The sequence below is a fragment of the Alexandromys fortis genome, unplaced genomic scaffold (assembly GCF_014885135.2).
Source record: "Alexandromys fortis isolate MF-2015 unplaced genomic scaffold, M_Fortis_MF-2015_v1.1 scaffold_17, whole genome shotgun sequence".
Lineage (NCBI taxonomy): Eukaryota > Metazoa > Chordata > Mammalia > Rodentia > Cricetidae > Alexandromys > Alexandromys fortis.
This window is the reverse complement of record NW_026067896.1, coordinates 511,093-529,859: the sequence shown is the minus strand read 5'-3', so window position 1 is coordinate 529,859 and position 18,767 is coordinate 511,093. Positions and strand designations below refer to the sequence as shown.

At 40.6% G+C, this 18,767-nt stretch overlaps 1 protein-coding gene across 2 annotated transcripts in view; it reads right to left on the bottom strand.

Annotated features, from left to right (window-relative positions):
- Cpq (carboxypeptidase Q) overlaps positions 1-18,767 on the bottom strand; it is a 331,662-nt gene that overhangs the window by 75,498 nt on the left and 237,397 nt on the right. For both annotated transcript variants that reach the window (XM_050162425.1, XM_050162417.1), the window contains one exon: positions 14,284-14,375. In XM_050162425.1, the coding sequence (XP_050018382.1) occupies positions 14,284-14,375 (92 nt within the window). The remainder of the gene's footprint in view (positions 1-14,283; positions 14,376-18,767) is intronic.

The window sequence follows — 18,767 nt, the reverse complement described above, 5'->3', positions numbered from 1 at the left end:
CTCTCTGTCCATTCTTGTGTTGGTGATTCAGAAAAGCATGTCTAAATAGAGGCTTTAATGCTGCACTACTTTACCATAATTACCTCAAAGATGAGAAGATAAAAATCACATGGGTGGCCAAAGCCTTCCTGCCAAATTCTTTGGAAGCCAATCAGTTTAGTGTTTCTGGTGCCAGAGCATTGTTCTGTCCTTGATCATGGTTCTTATTCTCAGTGCCTTTCCCCTTCTGCGGTATTAGACCTTGGCAGGCTGGACTAGCCATGAGGGACATCTCTTTATCACGACCACCTTTCACGGAAGAAGTGTGAGCCCTGATACATTCTTGGCAGGTGGAGATTCTTTTCTCTTTTGCAATTCTGAACTCATCTCTCGGTCTCCAGTGCACCTGTCCTTCACTGCTGTCTTCACACTGGAACTACTAAGGCAGTCACATAGAAGACAATAACTTTTGGAGACGTACAGCTCCCTACATTTGTTAATGTTCCTCTGATCTCATAAACTACAGGATTAGATTAGGTGGGCATGGCCAGAGATGTGCTCTATATCTGATGATAGAAAGTGCTGGTGCAATGAAATGTTTTGGGGAATTTTACGAAACAGCTCAGACTTGAGTCCATCTTAGTATATTCCTACCCCGGGAACTCCACACACAATTACAGTAAGAGAGGAAAGATGAACTCAAATCAAGAAGAGGCTGATATGTTTAGTACCTAAGCTCTACACAAATACCAGGTCTAAATAGGATTCCACACATGACTGGAATTTTGTCTCATATAACTTTTCTTATTGGGCTAAACACTGGGAAATGTCGTAAGGTGGTATCCTGAGGTATTGCTGATCTGAAGACAGACTTTTAAATAGTGCAATGATTTTGACATTTATTATTACAAGAAAGAAGGGTTTGGGATGTTGTCATATTTTTTTTGCTTAGCTACAAATTTACTTGAAGAATAAACCAAACTAAGAAGAAATTATATAAAAAGTCCAAACGTTGCTGTTTTATTATTTAACAAAGTCATTGTAGCAGGATTTGGAGAGAATGTCATGAGTAAATGCACACATTTGTTTTTAAACTACCCAGTAAGTATGCCAGAACAATGTGTCTATTAAAATTAAAAGACAACAATGCCCAGTGTTCCTTAGCCTTTTACTCCAAAATTGTGTAGAACATATCCTATGCTACGTGTGTTTTTAAACTACATACCTTGAAGCTTCTTAACTAGTATATTTGTGTACTGATCATCTCAAGGCCATCCTTCTGTGACAATCTGATAGATGTTGTATTTAAGATGACTGTTAGCCAAGTAAATAGATAAATTATTGTGGTTGAAGTCTTGAGACAGGAGAGCTAGGTTCATGTTTAGTCTCTGAACTCAATGGCTTGTGCAGCCTTGGGTACATTCTTCAACTCACTGAACCTCTGCCTCTTTAGGTGTGAAATCAGGACTGCATGAGAGTCTGGCAGTTGCCCAAGTCACTAATACTGTCAGTGAGATAAAGTGTATGAAGCGAGTTCATAAGTGTTAGTACAGAAGACATTGTGTGAGAAGTGTGAACTTCATAGGTTTTGTGAAACAAAATCTTTCAGAATATTGCATGGCTTTCTTTTCTCTGTAAGCCTACCTACCAACCAAAATCTATATATATGACTGGACTTTTGATTGAATGAATGGAGCACATTATTTTCCCCTACATGGAAAAATGGGCAATTTTCACAAAGCTCTTTCCCTCTGTCTACTATTAAGTCCTAATCCCTTGACCTTTCCTAATTCAAATGACAAAACAGCTTGATTGCTTCCCATTTGGCGCTGCAGGATATAATGAAGTATTTTCTAGAGCTGTGGAGGGGAAACAAGTCATCCATCTATGTGGAGTGGGGGCATAACACGCACTCTGTCAGCCCAGTTAGTGCCTGGAGAGCTGGCCTGACCCTTGTCACTGTGGCACGGCCCTAACTCAGTGGAGGAGTTTTATTAAATGAAACTACAGGGATGCACTAGAGCAAATGAAACTCCTGTTCTTAACTAGTGACAGAAATGCTGTTTAATTTGAAAATCACTCAGATTGTGAAACCGCTTTCTGCCTTTGTAGAAAGGCCCAGTTAAGCTCTCTGAATTTGAATTGCTGTTTATGTATGTTCGACTGTGACGGGTACAAAGCTCTTTAGAAATTGGTTTCGAGAAATTCTTCTTTAAAAGAACCGCAAAACCAATGTCAGCAAGCTGCTGGTTGCTGTGGGCAACACCCAGCTTCTAAGATGAGTAGCTGAAAACGGCAGGCAAAGATCTCAAACAGACTATAGAAGGAAGGGCCTTGGAAAGAAAATGGGGAATAAAGTTCTAACCTTGTAGTGTATGTGTGTGTGTGTGTGTGTGTGTCACTCTTTGTATGTGTGTATCTCTGTGTGTGAATGCACGTGCATGTGTGTGTCTCTCACTCATTGTATGCGTGTAACTGTGTGTGTGTTATGAACATATAAGTGAGTCAGCAAGAATTACAGATGGCGTCTTGTTGCTAAGGAGTTTAGAAAACCAGGCCCCCATCAAGACTTTCAAGAGTCAGTGAGGAGTTGGTCAGATGTACCACAGGTACCACAGGACTTGGGAAATGAACCCCTTTAGAATGGTCATTAAGAGAGTTCCTGAGAGAAAGACGAAGGTCTCTGGCTGGTCCACAACTTGACGCCACAGCTGAGCCCTATTATTCTACTACTGTTCCCCTGGTTGAGTTTCCATGGTCATGAGCGCCTTGTTTTAACAATGCTCGTGGCTCTGGATGCTGCTCCTTGGGATAGAAGGTGAACCCCCACCCAGGAGAAGCTCTCTAGCACTGACTTTTAGGCAACCCTGCCAGTTTTTTTTTTCTATCCAGCCAACTCATGGCATTTTGGACAGACTTCTCTCTGAAGTTATGTGATGCAGAGAATCGTGGTAAGCTCACCCCTGCCAGAAGTAGACAGTCAAGTCCAGGAGGGAGATGAATAGGAAGCCTACTTCTGATCTCTTTGGAAGAGCCTTTACCCATTTTTCCAGTGATAATAATTTGGGTTCAAGGCCAATATATAAATAGACAAAAATAAGACAAAACAAAGCAAAAAACTGAATCTAGGATGTGGTAAGAAATTATGGGCCAAGACACACCGCAATGTTCATTTCTTTTAAAGCCCCTATTCTGTGTGTAAATTTTTGAAAAAGATACTTTTCATATTATATCTTATAATATTACAATTAATTTTACTATCTGAGTCTCTACCTGATCCTGCTTTAAGAAATACTGGATGCTACACAGTGGCACTGTAAGGTGAAAAGGGACAAGGAAAAAGCACCCTGCCCCTGATTTGACCCCAGGACCAGGACTTGAAATCACACCAATCCCTGACCTTGCTCCAGAATCAAGCTTCAGAATACCCTGAGCACAGAATGCCACCAATATTTGAGGTCTCTGACTTTGAAATCTCACCAATCCCTGAACTTTCCCCAGAATCAAGCTTCAGATTCCCAGCAATCCCTGACCACAGAATCTCACCAATCTCTGACCTTGAAATCTCACCAATCCCTGAACTTTCCCCAGAATCATATCACAAAACCCCACCAATCCCAAGCCACCCTGGAGAGCTCCACCCCCCCTGAAACATTCTATAAGCTCTGTATCCTGTTCAGTTTGCTGTTGCTTCTCACTCTTGAGGGTGCCACTCTTCTGAAATTTTCCTTCCCAATAAATTTCTTGAGTGACAACTTTTCTAGGAGCCAGCAGAGCGTAACTGTAACACTTTCTCTGGGGTACTTTCCCTGAGCTGAGCAGAGTTGTTATACTCCAGGGACCTGAGGGCAGAGCTGTAACAACTTCCTTGGGGAGCCCCTTCCCTGCCGGAACAGAGTTGTTAGACTTGCATTGGAGAAACCTTTCCCTGGAACAGAGTTGTAAGTTGCTACACTTATAGAGACTTTGTGGTATTCCTTGACTCCCAGTTGCCAGAGTCCCTTTCCTCTGAGCTGTAATGCTTATTGGCACAGACCTACAATCCCAGCACTCAGAGACTTAGCCAGTAACACCACAAGTTCCAGACTAGGCCATAGAGGAAAACCTGTTTCAAAAGTAAAAGCTAAAACAAAGCTGGAGGAGGAAAAATAAGAGTAAAAGAAACAAGATGAGGAGAAACATTAATTGTTGTTGTTTTGGGTAAGGGGGAATGAAGATGCATGCAGGTAGAGTTCATGAGGACCTGAGCTGTATCCCCAGTACCCATGTGGAAGCCAACATGGCAGAACACACATGTAACCCAAAGCTGGATGTGTTGTCACAGAGAACAGGTGAACCAGGGCAACTTAAAACAGTGAGCTCCAGGGTCAGTGAGTGAGATCCCGTTTCAAAAATTTAAGGAGAATATTTAAAGTTATTCTGGTCTCCACAGGCATGTGCATAGCTGAGAAAAATCTCATTTAATGAGGCTTTTTGAAACTCAAATAGCAAAATTTAAAAATCAAACTTTCTAACACAACATATTCCCAAAGATTAACTAATTTGATGCTGACATGTTGAGGCATAATGTAGGGAAATATTAGGTCTTTGTTTTCACCATCATGTTCCTATGGGAGCAGAACTGTATAAAACACTGCTACCCCTAACATGCAACAGCGTCCAGTGTGAGCTGAGGCGTTTCTGGCTGCTGTTGGACAAGGGCCGCTTGTTGGTTCCCGGCTGCTCAGCCCAGAAATAATCACACAGAAACTATATTATTTAAATCACTGCTTGTCCCATTAACTCTAGCTTCTTATTGGCTAGCTCTTACATATTAATATAACCCATTCCTATTAGTCTGTGTATTGCCACGTGACATTGGCTTACCAGCTAAAGTTCCCAGCATCTGTTTCTGACTCTGCCCTTCTTTCTCCCAGCCTTCAGCTTAGTCTTCCCTGCCTACCTAAGTTCTGCCCTACCAACAGGCCCCAAGCAGATTCTTTATTCATTAATGGTAATCACAGCACACTGAGGCTGCCTTTGCAATGACCTTCGGAGTACAAAGTGTACCTTTCGTCATGCATTCCGAGCCAAAGTGGTAGGAAAGTCTTAGTGTTCCCGAGTGCTCCAGAAACTGTGGACTGCGTGATTTTGATTTTGGTTAATCTTCAGACTTTTCATATTCAGAAAGCTTTTGTTGCCACAGACTGCCACTTTCACTCCACGGGGGTAGTGATCCACAGTTTCAGAGGCTGTGGTTTAAATGAAAAAGCATAAAAGACAACTCCAGTAAAATTAAAATAGCCCTGGTGATTTCCAAGTCTGTGCTGACTCTGTAACTTAGTGAGGCCAAGCACATGCAACGGGCAATTTAGTCCTGAATGCGCTGACCCACATAGGTCAGTTTTGAGCCCAAGGCATGACACCCAGGTTCAGATTTGTGCTTCCTAGAATGCCAACCTGATTTCCTTAGGAAATTCACTCACTAGATGTGCTGAAATGCTTCTCCTTGGTCGGATCGTGACCTGGTTAAGCATAAGGAGGCACTGAGGTGGAAAGTGTTTGTGTCTTATAGTCAACCTCTAGTCCGCCAGTTAAGCAGACTGGATATAACTAATGCCCTGCTCCGTGGCTTTGAAGCTAGGAAAAATAAGATGCTATGCTAGTCACAGTGATTCATAACAAACTTCAGCATTTTGGCTCAATGTTTTCAGAAACAAGTTTAAAAGGTGATTGCATTATTTGGTTTAGTAATGGCAGTAGAGAAATCAGGATTTTTTTTTTTACATGTAGTAAGTTTGAACCAACAACTAAGTTGAACTCCACATGCTCTGAAACTGTAAAAGGTAATATATATATATTACCCAAAATAGTAGGTAAGGTCTTACAACACAAGAATGGGGTAAAATTCCATTCTAGCTGTCACAGCCTGTGGTTGCATTTAAAACTATTTTCTCTTTTAGAAAACTCAATGAAAACCAGAATAAAGGCAATTTTCCTACATAGATATGAAGAACAGAAGTAAGTGGTGTGTGATTTTTCTACAAGCAAAGGGAGTATTTTAATAGTTCTTCCCAGATTGACATACATTCGTATACAATTGCATATATGTATATAAGATGTAAAAGCCCATACATGATGATATTCTACTCAGGAGAGGAAGAGAGAGAGAGAGAGAGAAGAGAGAGAGAGAAAGAGAGAGAGAGAGAGAGAGAGAGAGAGAGAGAGAGAGAGAGAGAGAAGAGAGAAAAGAGAGAGAGATTATATATTACATGATTATGTTTATATGAAGATCAAGACCAGGCCTAACCAATCTGTGGAAATAGGAAAAGTCAACACAGTATTTGCCTTTGGTGGAGTTGTAGGTCAATTTGAAGACGTATAAAGGACATTTCTAGCATAATGGACATACTCTCATGTTGATCCATGTGATGGTCACCAGATGTGATGGCTAGACACAAGCTACAGTCATTTGAGAGAAGGGAACCTCTATTGAGAAAATACCTCCATAAAATCAGACTGTAGGCAATCCTTTGGAGCATTTTCTTCATTAGGGATTGATGGGGGAGGGCCCAGATCATGGTGGGTGGTGCCATTCCTGAGTTGGTGGTCCTCATTTCTATAAGAAAACAGGCTAAGCAAGTCATGGGGAGCAAGCCAGTATGCAACACCCCTCCAAGGTTCCTGCATCAACTCCTGCCTCCAGATTTCTGCTGTGGTTAAGTTCCTGTCCTGACTTCATTGGATGATGAATTGTGATGTGGAAGCATAAGCCAAATAAGCCCTTTCCTCCCCAACTTCTTTTTGTTCAAGACATTTTATCAGGCTAGAAACAGTAACCCTAACTAAGACACTAGAATAAGCCATTCCTCCTTAAAGGCCGATTATTATTGATATGTTGTTATATTGGTGAGCAAAAGACTAAATTCTGATTGACTAATTTAATCGTCATTGCAAAATCTCAATAGCATCTATTTTTCATAATTTTACCTCTTAAATGGTGCCAAAAGATCCATGTATATACTTACTTTCTTGATATAAAGCTTGTTTCCTTGGAAAGAGCATTTTAGATATTGCAATAAAATCCTACGTGAATTTTGAAATTCACACACTGAGCACAAATAACCTGACATATGCCACTCTAACTTAGTGAATTTTCAGTAGTTTAGTAAATTTCAACAGGCATTAAAATGATTAAGCTAATAGTTTACAAAACAACATAATTATAAAGTAAAGGTGGTTATTAATCAGAATCTAATTCTGAAAATCAGTCTGGCAATAAATTTCACTCTGTAATTTAATTTTTCTATGAGTAACTAATAAAAACATATTGTAAATCAAAGCATGTTTACTAAAAAATGACAATGAATACGAACGTTGCTTCAAGTCCCATGAAGACCAAGTAGGCATGCTCATTACAATAGCTTTTTAGAGTTTTCATTGCCAAATAGGTTCTGGGAGTGGGAAATAAAAACACATCCAGAGGAACAAAAAGAAAAAAGAACAAGAACTGTCTACATACTGTTTTCCTCCACTGCTGATCCTATGCTTGCTTCACCAGCTGTGCTGTTAAACTCTACCCAACAAGAAAGAGAAGTAGCCTGTGGACCTAGCTTTATAGTGATACACTATCTCTCTGCAAAATACTCACTCTTAAATATATCTGACTGCAAAGAAAATACACAAAATTTTCTTTTCATGTAAAACAATACAGAGATTATTATAAGGAAATAATGTGAAACTGTAATTTTTGTCATAAGACTATAGATCAGTAAATATTTTCTGCTAAAGGCCCCAAAAGCTAGTATCTCAAATTTTGTGGCTAACATTCAGTGCCCTGTGTTGCCAGCTGAAGACATAAACTGTTGGTAGCTTGAGGTCACATAAACAAGTGGCAGGATAGATTTGGCCTGTGGTTCATGACTTGCTGATTCTCATTCGACACCACTAATTACCATGTGACAAGGAACTCTAAGACAATCACTTGAAAAGTTCAAGCCCTTGGGTCTCCCATCCAAGTAGTAACCAGGTCCAACCCTGCTTAGCTTCCGAGATCAGACGCTATCGGGCACGTTTAAGGGGAACACTCATCCATTGTTGGTGGGGAATGCAAACTTGCACAACCACTTAGGAAATCAGTATGACAGTTTCTCATAAAATTGGGAATCAACCTACAATCCAGCAATACCACTCTTCGGAATATACCCAAAAAATGCTCAATCATACTACAAAGGCATTTATTCAACTATGTTCATAGCAGCATTATTTGTAATAGCCAGAACCTGGAAACAACCTAGATGCCCCTCAACTAAAGAATGGATAAAGAAAATGTGGCACATCTACACATTAGAACACTATCAGCTGTATCAAAACAATGACATCTTGATTTTTGCATGCAAATGGATGGAATTAGAAAATACTAGCTCGAGGGAGGTAACCCAGACCCCAAAAGATGAATATGTATGTACTTACTCATTAGTGGATTCTAGCTATAAACAGAGGATATTGAGTCTATAGTTTATGATCCTAGAGAAGCTAAGTAATAAGGCGAACCCTAAGAAAAACATATATAGATCCACCTGAAAAATGGAAACAGACAAGATTGCCTGACAAAATTGGGAACATGGCGATGCGGGGAGAAGGAAGAATAGAAGGGGAAGAGGAGGGAAGAAGGGGAAGGGTGAGGAGAACTTGAGGGGATGGGATAGTCGAGAAGGAGAAAGGATAAAGATGGGGGCAAAGAAAGAAATCTTAATTGAGGGAGCCGATATAGGTTTAGCAAGAAACTTGGCTCTAGAGATATTCCCAGAAATCCACAAGAATGATGTCAGATAAGACCCTAAGCAAAGAGGAGAGGGGGCCCGAACTGGCCAGTCAGACTGATGAATATCTTAAATATCACCACAGAACTTTCATCCAGCATCTGGTGGAAACAGAGGCAGAGACCCACATTGGAGCATTGGACTGAGCTCCCAAAGTCCAGTCCAGTCCCAAAGTGTGGAAGGAATGAGAATATGAGTAAATGGGTAAAGACCATGATGGGTACACCCACTGAAGCAGTCTACCTGAGCTCATGGGAGCTCACCAACTCCAGCCGGATTGGGAAGGAACAAGCATAGGATGAAACTAGTTTCTCTGAATGTAGTTGACAGTTACATGGCTGGGGCAGACTGAGGTGCTACTGCCAGTGGCACCGGGATTTATCCTTACTGCATGTACAGGCTTTTTGGGATCCTACTCTCTTTGGATGTATACCGTGCTCAGCCTAGATATAGTAGGAAGGCCTTGGACCTTCCACAAAGCAATGTGCCTTACCCTCTTTGAGGAGTGGATAGGGGTGGGGTGGGAGGGTATGTGGAGGGAATGGGAGGAGGGGAGAGTCCCTTTGCTCTTTTTCTGTTTCCTCATTCAGACCCCTTGAATTGTTCCCAATGGCAACCCATCACAGCTGTTGGGAGCAGTGAAAGCCCAGATCCTGAATTTCTTGTAATCCCCTGATCTGAGTGCCTACAGCTGCTCTGATTGCTCCATTTGTGATTTGTTTGACCCCCACAAAAGCCAAAAGAGCAAAAAGAGTAGAAAATGAACAACAACATCCGTGTGTGTGTGTGTGTGTGTGTGTAAACTAGCCTACTCAAAATGATATATTTATTTAAAACATAGCTCACAGAGCTGACTGATTTTGAGCACCATGGAGGAGAAGGTCATAACACCTTATTCTTTGGGCAGAGAAAACAAAGCAGGACCAGCTTTGCACTGTGGCTGTGTGCTGCCATCTGAGAATAGAGTTGTATCTGGGAAGTGGCTGTCCATCTGGGACAGTGCCTCTAAAGGAGCTGGAGTACATGATGAGTTCCTGTCAGCATGATGTGAGTGGAAATATTCTGAGCCATCTCTACACTGTTTGATAAAAACATCCACTGCCCACTGCTTGCCAGCTGGATGCCAATGCTAATTCATATTAAATGTCACCTTAGTTTATCTCACTTCTTGTAACCTCAGTGAGACAAACACTGTTGATCTGTCTTAACCCCCACCCCAGGATTTATGATTTGCTTACATATTCGCTCTTGTATATATTTTTAAAAACTATTTTATGTGTACGGGTGTTTTTTCTGCATGCATGTTTTTGTGTACTACACACACATCTGACACGCACAGAGGCCAGGAGAGGACATCAGATCCCTAGAAGTGGAGTTTCAGATGGCTGTAAGTTACTATGTGGGCACTGGGAATGGAACCTGGGTCCTCTGGAAGAGCAGCAAGAGCCTTATCCACTGAGAAATCTCTCCATCTCCTATATGTAATTTAAGTTAAACACCTAAGAACCTAAAATAAATCATGGGAGATGGTCTGATGCATTTAAATCATGTGAAGAGCTGCTATTAAACAAGAAAACTATTGGTTATTTTCTGAAATGTCTATAATTACAACACCAGCCCTGAAAATGCAATGCAGAACAGATATCAGAGTGCAGGTGGGTTCATGCCAATACCAGTTCTGTCAGTACAAACCGGATTTGTGAGATTGCTCACCCTGAGTGCTTGTATGTGTGTGTACATGTGTGTATGAGTCTGTGTATCTGTGTGTAGGTATAGATGTGTGTAGGCATGTGTATATAGATGTGTGCATGTGTGTAGGTGTGGATATATGTGTGTAAGCATGAATGTGTTTGAATATGCATGTACATACATTTGTGTGTTTATGTATTTGAGTGTTCATGTGTGTATATATACATACACTTGTAAAAGTATGCACATATGTGCATATACATATTGTACATATGTGTGTAAATATGCATATCTGTGTATATATGTACATGTACAGATATGTATGCATGTTTCTGAGCAGGTGTGTATATGTGTTAAGTATGTGTATTACACGCTTGTGTGTATTATGTACATGTTTGTATGTGTACATATATGTGTAGGTTTGTTTATGTGTGCATGTATATGAGTGTATATATGAATATGTGTATATACATTTGTATATGTATGTTTATGAATGTTGGTGTATATAGGTGTGTGTACATGAATGTTATGTGGGTATATGTATATAGATGTGTGTATGCATGTGTATTGTATTTGTGTTTATTGTGTGTACATATATTATGTGTTTGCATTTATGTGTGGCATGCGTGTATGTGTGTACATGTGTTTATGAGAATGTTTAACGTGGGTATTCATATGTACACATGTGTGCTTATAAGTGTGTATGTATGACTTATATGCTTGTATTTGTACAAGTGTATGATTACAGTATGTGTTTGTTTACATGTATGAACATGTTTGTGTGTAAGTATATTTATGTACAATTGTGTATGTGTTTGTTTATATGTGTGTAAGTGCATATTTGTGTGTGTGTGTATGTATGTGTGCCTGCAACTTCTTAGAAATGTAAAGTTCAGTCATTTCTGACTAATTCCTTGCATTTTAGTAGGTCACAGAGAAACTTAAAACCTCACAGAGCTTGAGTTTTTCCTTTAATTCTCAGAATTTCAGTGGTGAGAAAATTGCAAGCCAAATCCACCACAGTTTGAACCCAAATATTTTCCTTGGGGAAGAGTATATTTTAAAAATTCTTTTAAAAAAGGCTTTAGAGTAGCTCATTCAGGAATCCCATTTCCATGAAGAATGAGATATATAGAATTTTAGAGCCCTCCCTTAAAAATGATTTGGTCCTCTTCTTGCCCTGAGGAGAGAGTGTCTTGTCAGGCTCCGTCTTACCTTTCTGCCCTGTGTTCTGTTCTCTGCATCTTGTATTCTGTACACCAGACACTCCGAACCCCTTCCTGTTTCTCAGGGGTGCCATGCTCTCTCTTCGTCCAGCTTTTGTTCACACAGTTCCCTCTGCTAAAGCCTGACATCACCTACTCCCGCCACTCATTTGCCTTTTCTCATTTCTCTTCATTCCCCAGATCCAAACTCGGATGTCATTTCTTCTGTGTAGTTTCTCCTGATTGTCCGTCACAGTCATGACAGGTGACCCTCCTCTGCCCACCATCAACACCTTGTATTTTAATCAGAAGACTTAACGAACCTTATAGTAAACATAGTGTAATTGGTTTTTTAATTATTCTTTGGGGGCCTGATATCCAGCTTCAGACTTATTCTTACTTATGAATAACCGGCCTTAGCTTGGCTTGTTTCTAGCCTGCTTTTCTAACTTAAATTATCCTCTTTTTCTCTAACTGTGTTTTGCCTCTGGGATTTTTATCTTTCTTTATTCTATATATCTTTGTTTCTTTCTTACTCCATGGTTGGCGATGTGACTGGGTGGCTGGCCCCTGTGTCCTCCTCTCCTACGTTTCTCACTTCTTGCTCTTCCCTAGAGCCTAGGTTTCTCCTCTGATTTATTTTCTCTCCTGCCGAGCTATTGACTGTTCAGCTCTTTATTAGACTAATCAGGTAACACAGTTTTACAGAGTTAAACAAAAACCATGGAAGAGTGAAGCACATCTTTGCATCCTTGAACAATTACTCCACAGCAGAAATGAACGTAACACATTTTAAACTAATATTCTGCAACAATGTAGAGTGACCTGTGTCATTCATTACATTATAGCCTTATTTTAGCTAGGATTATAACTGTGATAAAATATCGTGATCAAAAGCAATTTTGGGAGGAAAGGTTTTTATTTTTTGTTTTTTTCCTTATAAGTTACAGTCCGTCATCAGGGAAAGCCAGGACAGGTCCTCAAAACAGGAACCTGGTGGCAGGACCTGAAGCAGAGGCAATGGAGTAGTGCTACTTACCTGCTTGCTCCCTTAGGGATTATTCAGCTTGCTTGATTACATAATTTAACCACCTACCCTGACATGTGGGCTGGTCCCGCCCCCATCAGTCATTAACCAATAAAATGCCCTACAGACTTGCCTACAATCTTAAGGAGGTATTTTCTCAATTTTTTTTTATCTCCCAGGATGACTCCAGTTGTGTCTAGTTGATAAAAACAAGTACAAGCCCCTAGATGGTCAAGGTGAATTTGCTTCATGTTGTTTCTTTTCAGATAATGGCTCACTCTGTAGCAGATTCCCGCCCTGAACTCACCTTCTTCCTCACTCAGTCTCCAGAGTGCTAAGATTGCAAACACAGACCACCATGCCCAGCCTTTGAGTGAAGCTGTTATGACATTAAACTTGAAACTTAGCATACTATATGGAACATACCATGTGCTCCAAAAAGGTTAATGTTGCTTAATCCAGAACAATCCTTTTGTAATAATGAAGTCCACCATAAGATATGATAATGTAGTTCCCCATCAACCAGAGGATAGCTGTCTAGAATTTTCTTATCTCAAGAAATGCTGGAAGCCAAAGAATTGTAGTGAAAAGGCAACTCATTAGCCTTTTGCATAGTAAATGACCCTGAACTCATGCTCTAATTAGCTGAAATAGTGTGTATAGAGATGAATTCTGTATAAAGTTGCATAAAAGGACATAATCATAATTCATAAAGCAAACTCCTGTCTGATCTAGATCATTCAACCTTATTTTTTTCTAATCTCAAGATTTAGGGAGAACAAGCCAGCGGCATCAGGAGGCATCATTGTCATCGTCATCATCATCATCGTCGTCGTCATCAGAAGCAGCAACAACAGACATATGCACACCTTCTTCCCTGTTCACACGGGGGCACTCAAATAGCTTCTCTTTGAGCAAATGTTCCACTTATTCCAGAGGTTTCCTGTCCTCATATATTCTAGTCTCTCAAAGCTGTTCTCAGTAATAACTCCGACCCCTCCAGTGCTGAAGGGATTTTTGTAGATCAGAAAATTATGACCTTCCATAACAGCTTTCTTGTTTCAGGCTCCATCTGTGCCTAAATTTAGTATCTAATCAGGCTGTCCTCTGTGTTTCCAGATCAGAGATCTGTAGTTGTTATATTCCTACCACCATGAAGGTGATGCTACTGGCTGAGTCCAGATCTTGGGTTCCACATTCTAGGACCTCTAGGAGGTTTTGGGACACAAACACAGGGGGCTTGGCTCAATGGGTAGGGAACGCTTACCCATTGCTTCCTGTCGTGTTGTGAGCACAGCAGAATTAGCAAGAGTCTAAGGAATTTGCAACACACAGCTGACAAGTTTCAAGGGCCATGAGTATGGTGAGGAAACAGAAGACCGTTTAACCCCACATAGCATCTTCATCTCACCAGGACATTCTCACTTACAAGACTGGGTATTTGCCAGAGTTAGCCTGCCACAAAGGACTAACAGTTTTTAAGTAGACAATTCCAGAGGATTTAAAAACCCAAATGCAAATCAGTGCTTTAGGTTTATGCTGACATTGCAAATGTAAGTGTTCCGCACGTCCGTAGTTTTACCTTATGTTGCTCATAATACTGGGAGGCACCAATTCCACCTTGTTCTTCAGCTGTCCAGAGCACCAAGCGCAGTGTTCTCTTTGGACGCAGCCCTGGGAGAATAGTAAAAGGCATTCTTCAGTTTCCTTTGAATGGCTTTCAAATGGTGGAGACCTTGTCTGCACTATGGAGGTAAACAGGAATCAGAGGCACCTGTCTCTCATTAGCATGGACCCCGTCTCAGGGTTTGGATGATAACACAAGGTTGCAACTTCAGAGATAACCTCCAGGGCAAGGTAAAAGTAAAATTTGTAGGGTCTAGTGTATGGTCAAGTTCAGTGAAGGGTTTATTATAATCTATCTAGAAGACAAAATTAGAAGAAGCCTATGATCTTAAAGCCTTTCCAGAGACTTCAGCAGAACCCAGATCACTTAGCAGTACTTCAGGATAAGGTGAGCAGGCATTGCCTCTTGGTCTGAATCCACCAGCACAGTTTCTCACGCTCTCCCTAAGAATGTAACAACTAAGAAGCTGATGCAACGTCTGTGGTTACTCATGTACTGGAAAATATAAAGCCATTCCCTCAAGGTCAATGAAAATTAATTGAATGATTAGCCTGCCGTTTCTTCACATTTCTTCACCAACAGCATGACAGCCCCTTCATGGGCCTGCAATCAACAGTGTGTAGAGATAGTCTCTGAGTCAACTTACTATTTTCTACATGTGACTGTATGAACAAAATATATAGATACTTAGTAGAAAAACAACTTTGGATTCCAAGGCTTGGTTTTTTTTCTTGCACTAAGATAAACAGTGTGATCATTTCTCCTGTTACTGGACAGCAGTATCAAGTCAGGGTTCCTAGTGAGTCACAAGGAATAACCATCAATGGTCTCCATGTTGTGCTGACCCCAACCATAAAATTATTTTTGTTGTAACTTCATAACTGTAATTTTGCTACTGTTATGAATCATTTTGTAAATAAATGTGTTTTCTTTCCAATGGTTTTAGGAGACCCCTTTGAAGGGTCATTTGACCCTAAAGGAGTTGGAACCCACAAGTTGAGAACCATTGTTTTTTTTCAGCTTACAGTGAAGATGCACCCACCATTATAAGCTGAAGTGCCTTTGCCTCTATTCTGAAGATTTTAATTAATGGTAGACCTGTCACTCCTAGCATCTTTTTCTGTGTTACCAAGACTGTCCAGTAATCATTAATTGCAGGAAGCTATTTTCTCAATTTTAAAAGCATTATAAAACAATCCCTTAAATGAGCCACTTTTCTATGAAGAATTAAAATTTCTCCTGTCTTGGACATGGTAATTGTTGGTAAATCGCAAAGGGGAATTGTTGTGGATGTTTGTGATGCACTTTGAGAGGTGCTGAGGCCTCCACGGTACCAATGTCAGGTGTAACCACGTGCCTACTGCTTCCCACAACCACAGTCTGGGCAGCACATGCTCCTGAGACTTCAAGCCCCACCCTGCCCACTCCAGGCACGGACAGATTCTTTTTGCAGAAGCCTGGTGGTAAGAGTCCTACAGGAAAGAGCTCCAGTTTGCTTGAAGTGAATATAGCTGTGAAATCATTTCACACTGGATCATTAGGTGAAAGAACACAGGTCACAGATGCAGGCAGATCTGAGCTCCTGAGGAATCCAGGACAAACCACCTCCTCAGAGAATCCTAGTGGCTTCTATAAAAGTCTGTCTAGAACCCAGCTCACTACTTCTGCTATGCTCTGGTCCAAAGTTCCAGCCCCATTACTTGGACTGTTGCAGACACCTCTCGATCATCTTGCTGCTACACACCCTCCCTCCCCTAGATGATGCTACACATTGTGGTGGGAAGAATCTTTGCAAAAGTGATGCCAGACAACATATTTCTCTGATCATAATCTCAAATCCTACAAGCGCCTGAGAGGCAACAATTTAGAGTTTTATTTATTTATAATTACAATCATGGTGGGGCCAAGCCAGTAGATCAGAGTACAACCCATTGGTTCTCTCTACCATTTGGGTCCTGAGAAACTAACTCAGATGTCAGGCTTGGCAGAAGTGTCTTTACTCAGAGAACCATATCCACTGGCCATGATATCTTATGTGTTTGGATGTTCTGTTTTCACTATATTTAAGGTACCACATGTGTGCCTGGTACCCGTGGAGACCAGAAGAGGGCATCAGGTCACGTGAAACTGGCGTTAAAAGATGGTTGTGAACTATCTTGTGGGTGCTGGGAATTGAACTCCGGTCCTCTGGAAGAACAACCAATGATCTTAACTGCTGACCTGTCTCTCCAGCCTGATTTATAATTTATAATTTACTGCTATATTTCCAGTTCTCAGACTATTTAGCACTCAGTAGGTACACACGGAACTAGTTAGTGGATGAATAAATGAATGCAAGCATTGATGTTCAAGTAGGATAGAATTCAAAGCTACTTTCCCAGCTACACGTCCTCCTAAAATGTTTCTTCTAGCTCATCTCCAGGAAAGGTTTTATTTATGAAAAAGGCAGTTATACCTAGTAAACCCTGCCGTTGCTGGGTGCTAGCCATATAACTACTGATGTAGTTGGTCTGCCTGAACCTCAGCCTTCTTGTTTGACGGGTAGAGATCATATTGTAGACCTGTGCTATAATTCTTCCTCTAGATGACTGGAGTGACACATGAGGAAAACTCTGAAGCAGGCATGTAGTTGATATTAATAAAAAGCTACATGATAGATGTCCAGAACAGAGCACACTTTCACACACACCCAGAGGAGAATGGTCACTTTCATACTCAGAGAGGAAAGTATTCCAAGGTCTTTAAGCACTTGGCAAAGAAGGGGCAGAGAACCTAATACTTGTTCCATAATCAATTACCTGTTGCTTACAGTCATCACATAAACTTAACAAACTTTTCAAAGAAAGTAATATAATCAGATTGCTAAAAAAAAATCTTTGTTTTCTTATGATAAATATATTTGGTGGAGGTAGAGAGACGACTAAATGGTTAAGAGCACTTGATCTTGTTGAAGACTTGGGTTTGATTCACAGTGAACTAGAACTCCAAATTCCAAGGGATTTGAAGTCCTCTTCTGCTTCCATGAGTAGCAGAGAAATACATGGTGTATATACACACATGTAAACATTCACAAATACAAATGAAATAATAGTAAATAAATCTTAAAGAAAAAGAAACCCTTGATTTTTATCTGCACGCAACAGAAAGTGAACTAAACTAGGTGTAGCATGAGTATAAAGAACTCAAAATCCACCCCCGTGGTGACACACTTCCTTGAACAAGGCACAACTCCTAATAGCACCACCCCCTATGAGTGTATCAGAGCCAATTACATTCAAACCACCACAGACGCATTTGAAGATTATGTAAGTCAAATAACATTTTTCTTGTAACAAAGGAAAGAGTGATACGTACTAGTATAGCTCACAAAAATTCCAGTTTTCCACACTTGGATATAACACGTTCTGATTACCCTTGCCCCCACCTTGACTCTTTTCACCCTCACACATCTTTCCCCTACAAATTTCCTCCCCACTTTTTTGTTGTTTTCTGACCAACTGTCTTAACCAGAACCAGCTAAACTGTCCACTGGAGCCTGGTAGACTCACCAGTGGCTTCAGAACGGAGGACAATGACTTCTCCTCTCCCAGACTCTGTCAGCAACCGAGAGTTCAGCAATGAGCAATGCAGAGGACACTAAGAACTCCTTGCCACCCAAAGCTAACTGATGACATGGCCAGCCTTGCGAAGGCCCAGTGCAAGCCATTGCAGCCGCTGTAATTTCGTCATTCCAAGGACCATGGCCTGTCTAGAGGATGGCAATTCACAGTTTTTCTTCCTTTCCTCAGATCTTATATTCTTTCTACCTTTCTAACATAATATTGTTGAGCCTTACAGAAACCAAAGAACTGCCCTTTTTTACATTTCTCTGCAGCTAGTAGCACATGGTACCCTAAATTATTAAAATGATGTACTCCTTAAATAAGGATAGACAGACAGTACAGGACACAAAAATTTCACTTCTTACAATGTAGATGCTCAAAAGATCCCTGTAATTGAGTATACCATTTAAAAGTCATTATCACATAGGATTAGTCAAATTGATCAGCGGGCCAATGATGTCATCATATTAAGGTAGCACGGAATTCATTTGAAGTATTACATGTGGAGGTCTCCAAAGGACATTAGCATAGCTGGTCTTAAAAAAATATAAACAGAGCCTCTTTGAGTCCATGAGATACCCAACACACATTAGTAACATCAACACCTACTTCAGAGTAAAGGACTCTTATAAGGACAGGAATCCAGGGATTTAGCAGACATCTAAGTGACTCAGAAGTCTCCTTTTTCTCTCACAGTCTGATTGAGACTAAACTGAGAGAAAAAAAATGGAATTTCATCCATTGACTTGTCCCCTTATGTAATGTGGCATTTTGGTTCTTAAATCCCTTAAATCCACAAGGAATTGTCCACCTGGAGTCTGAAGAATCTGTGTCTCA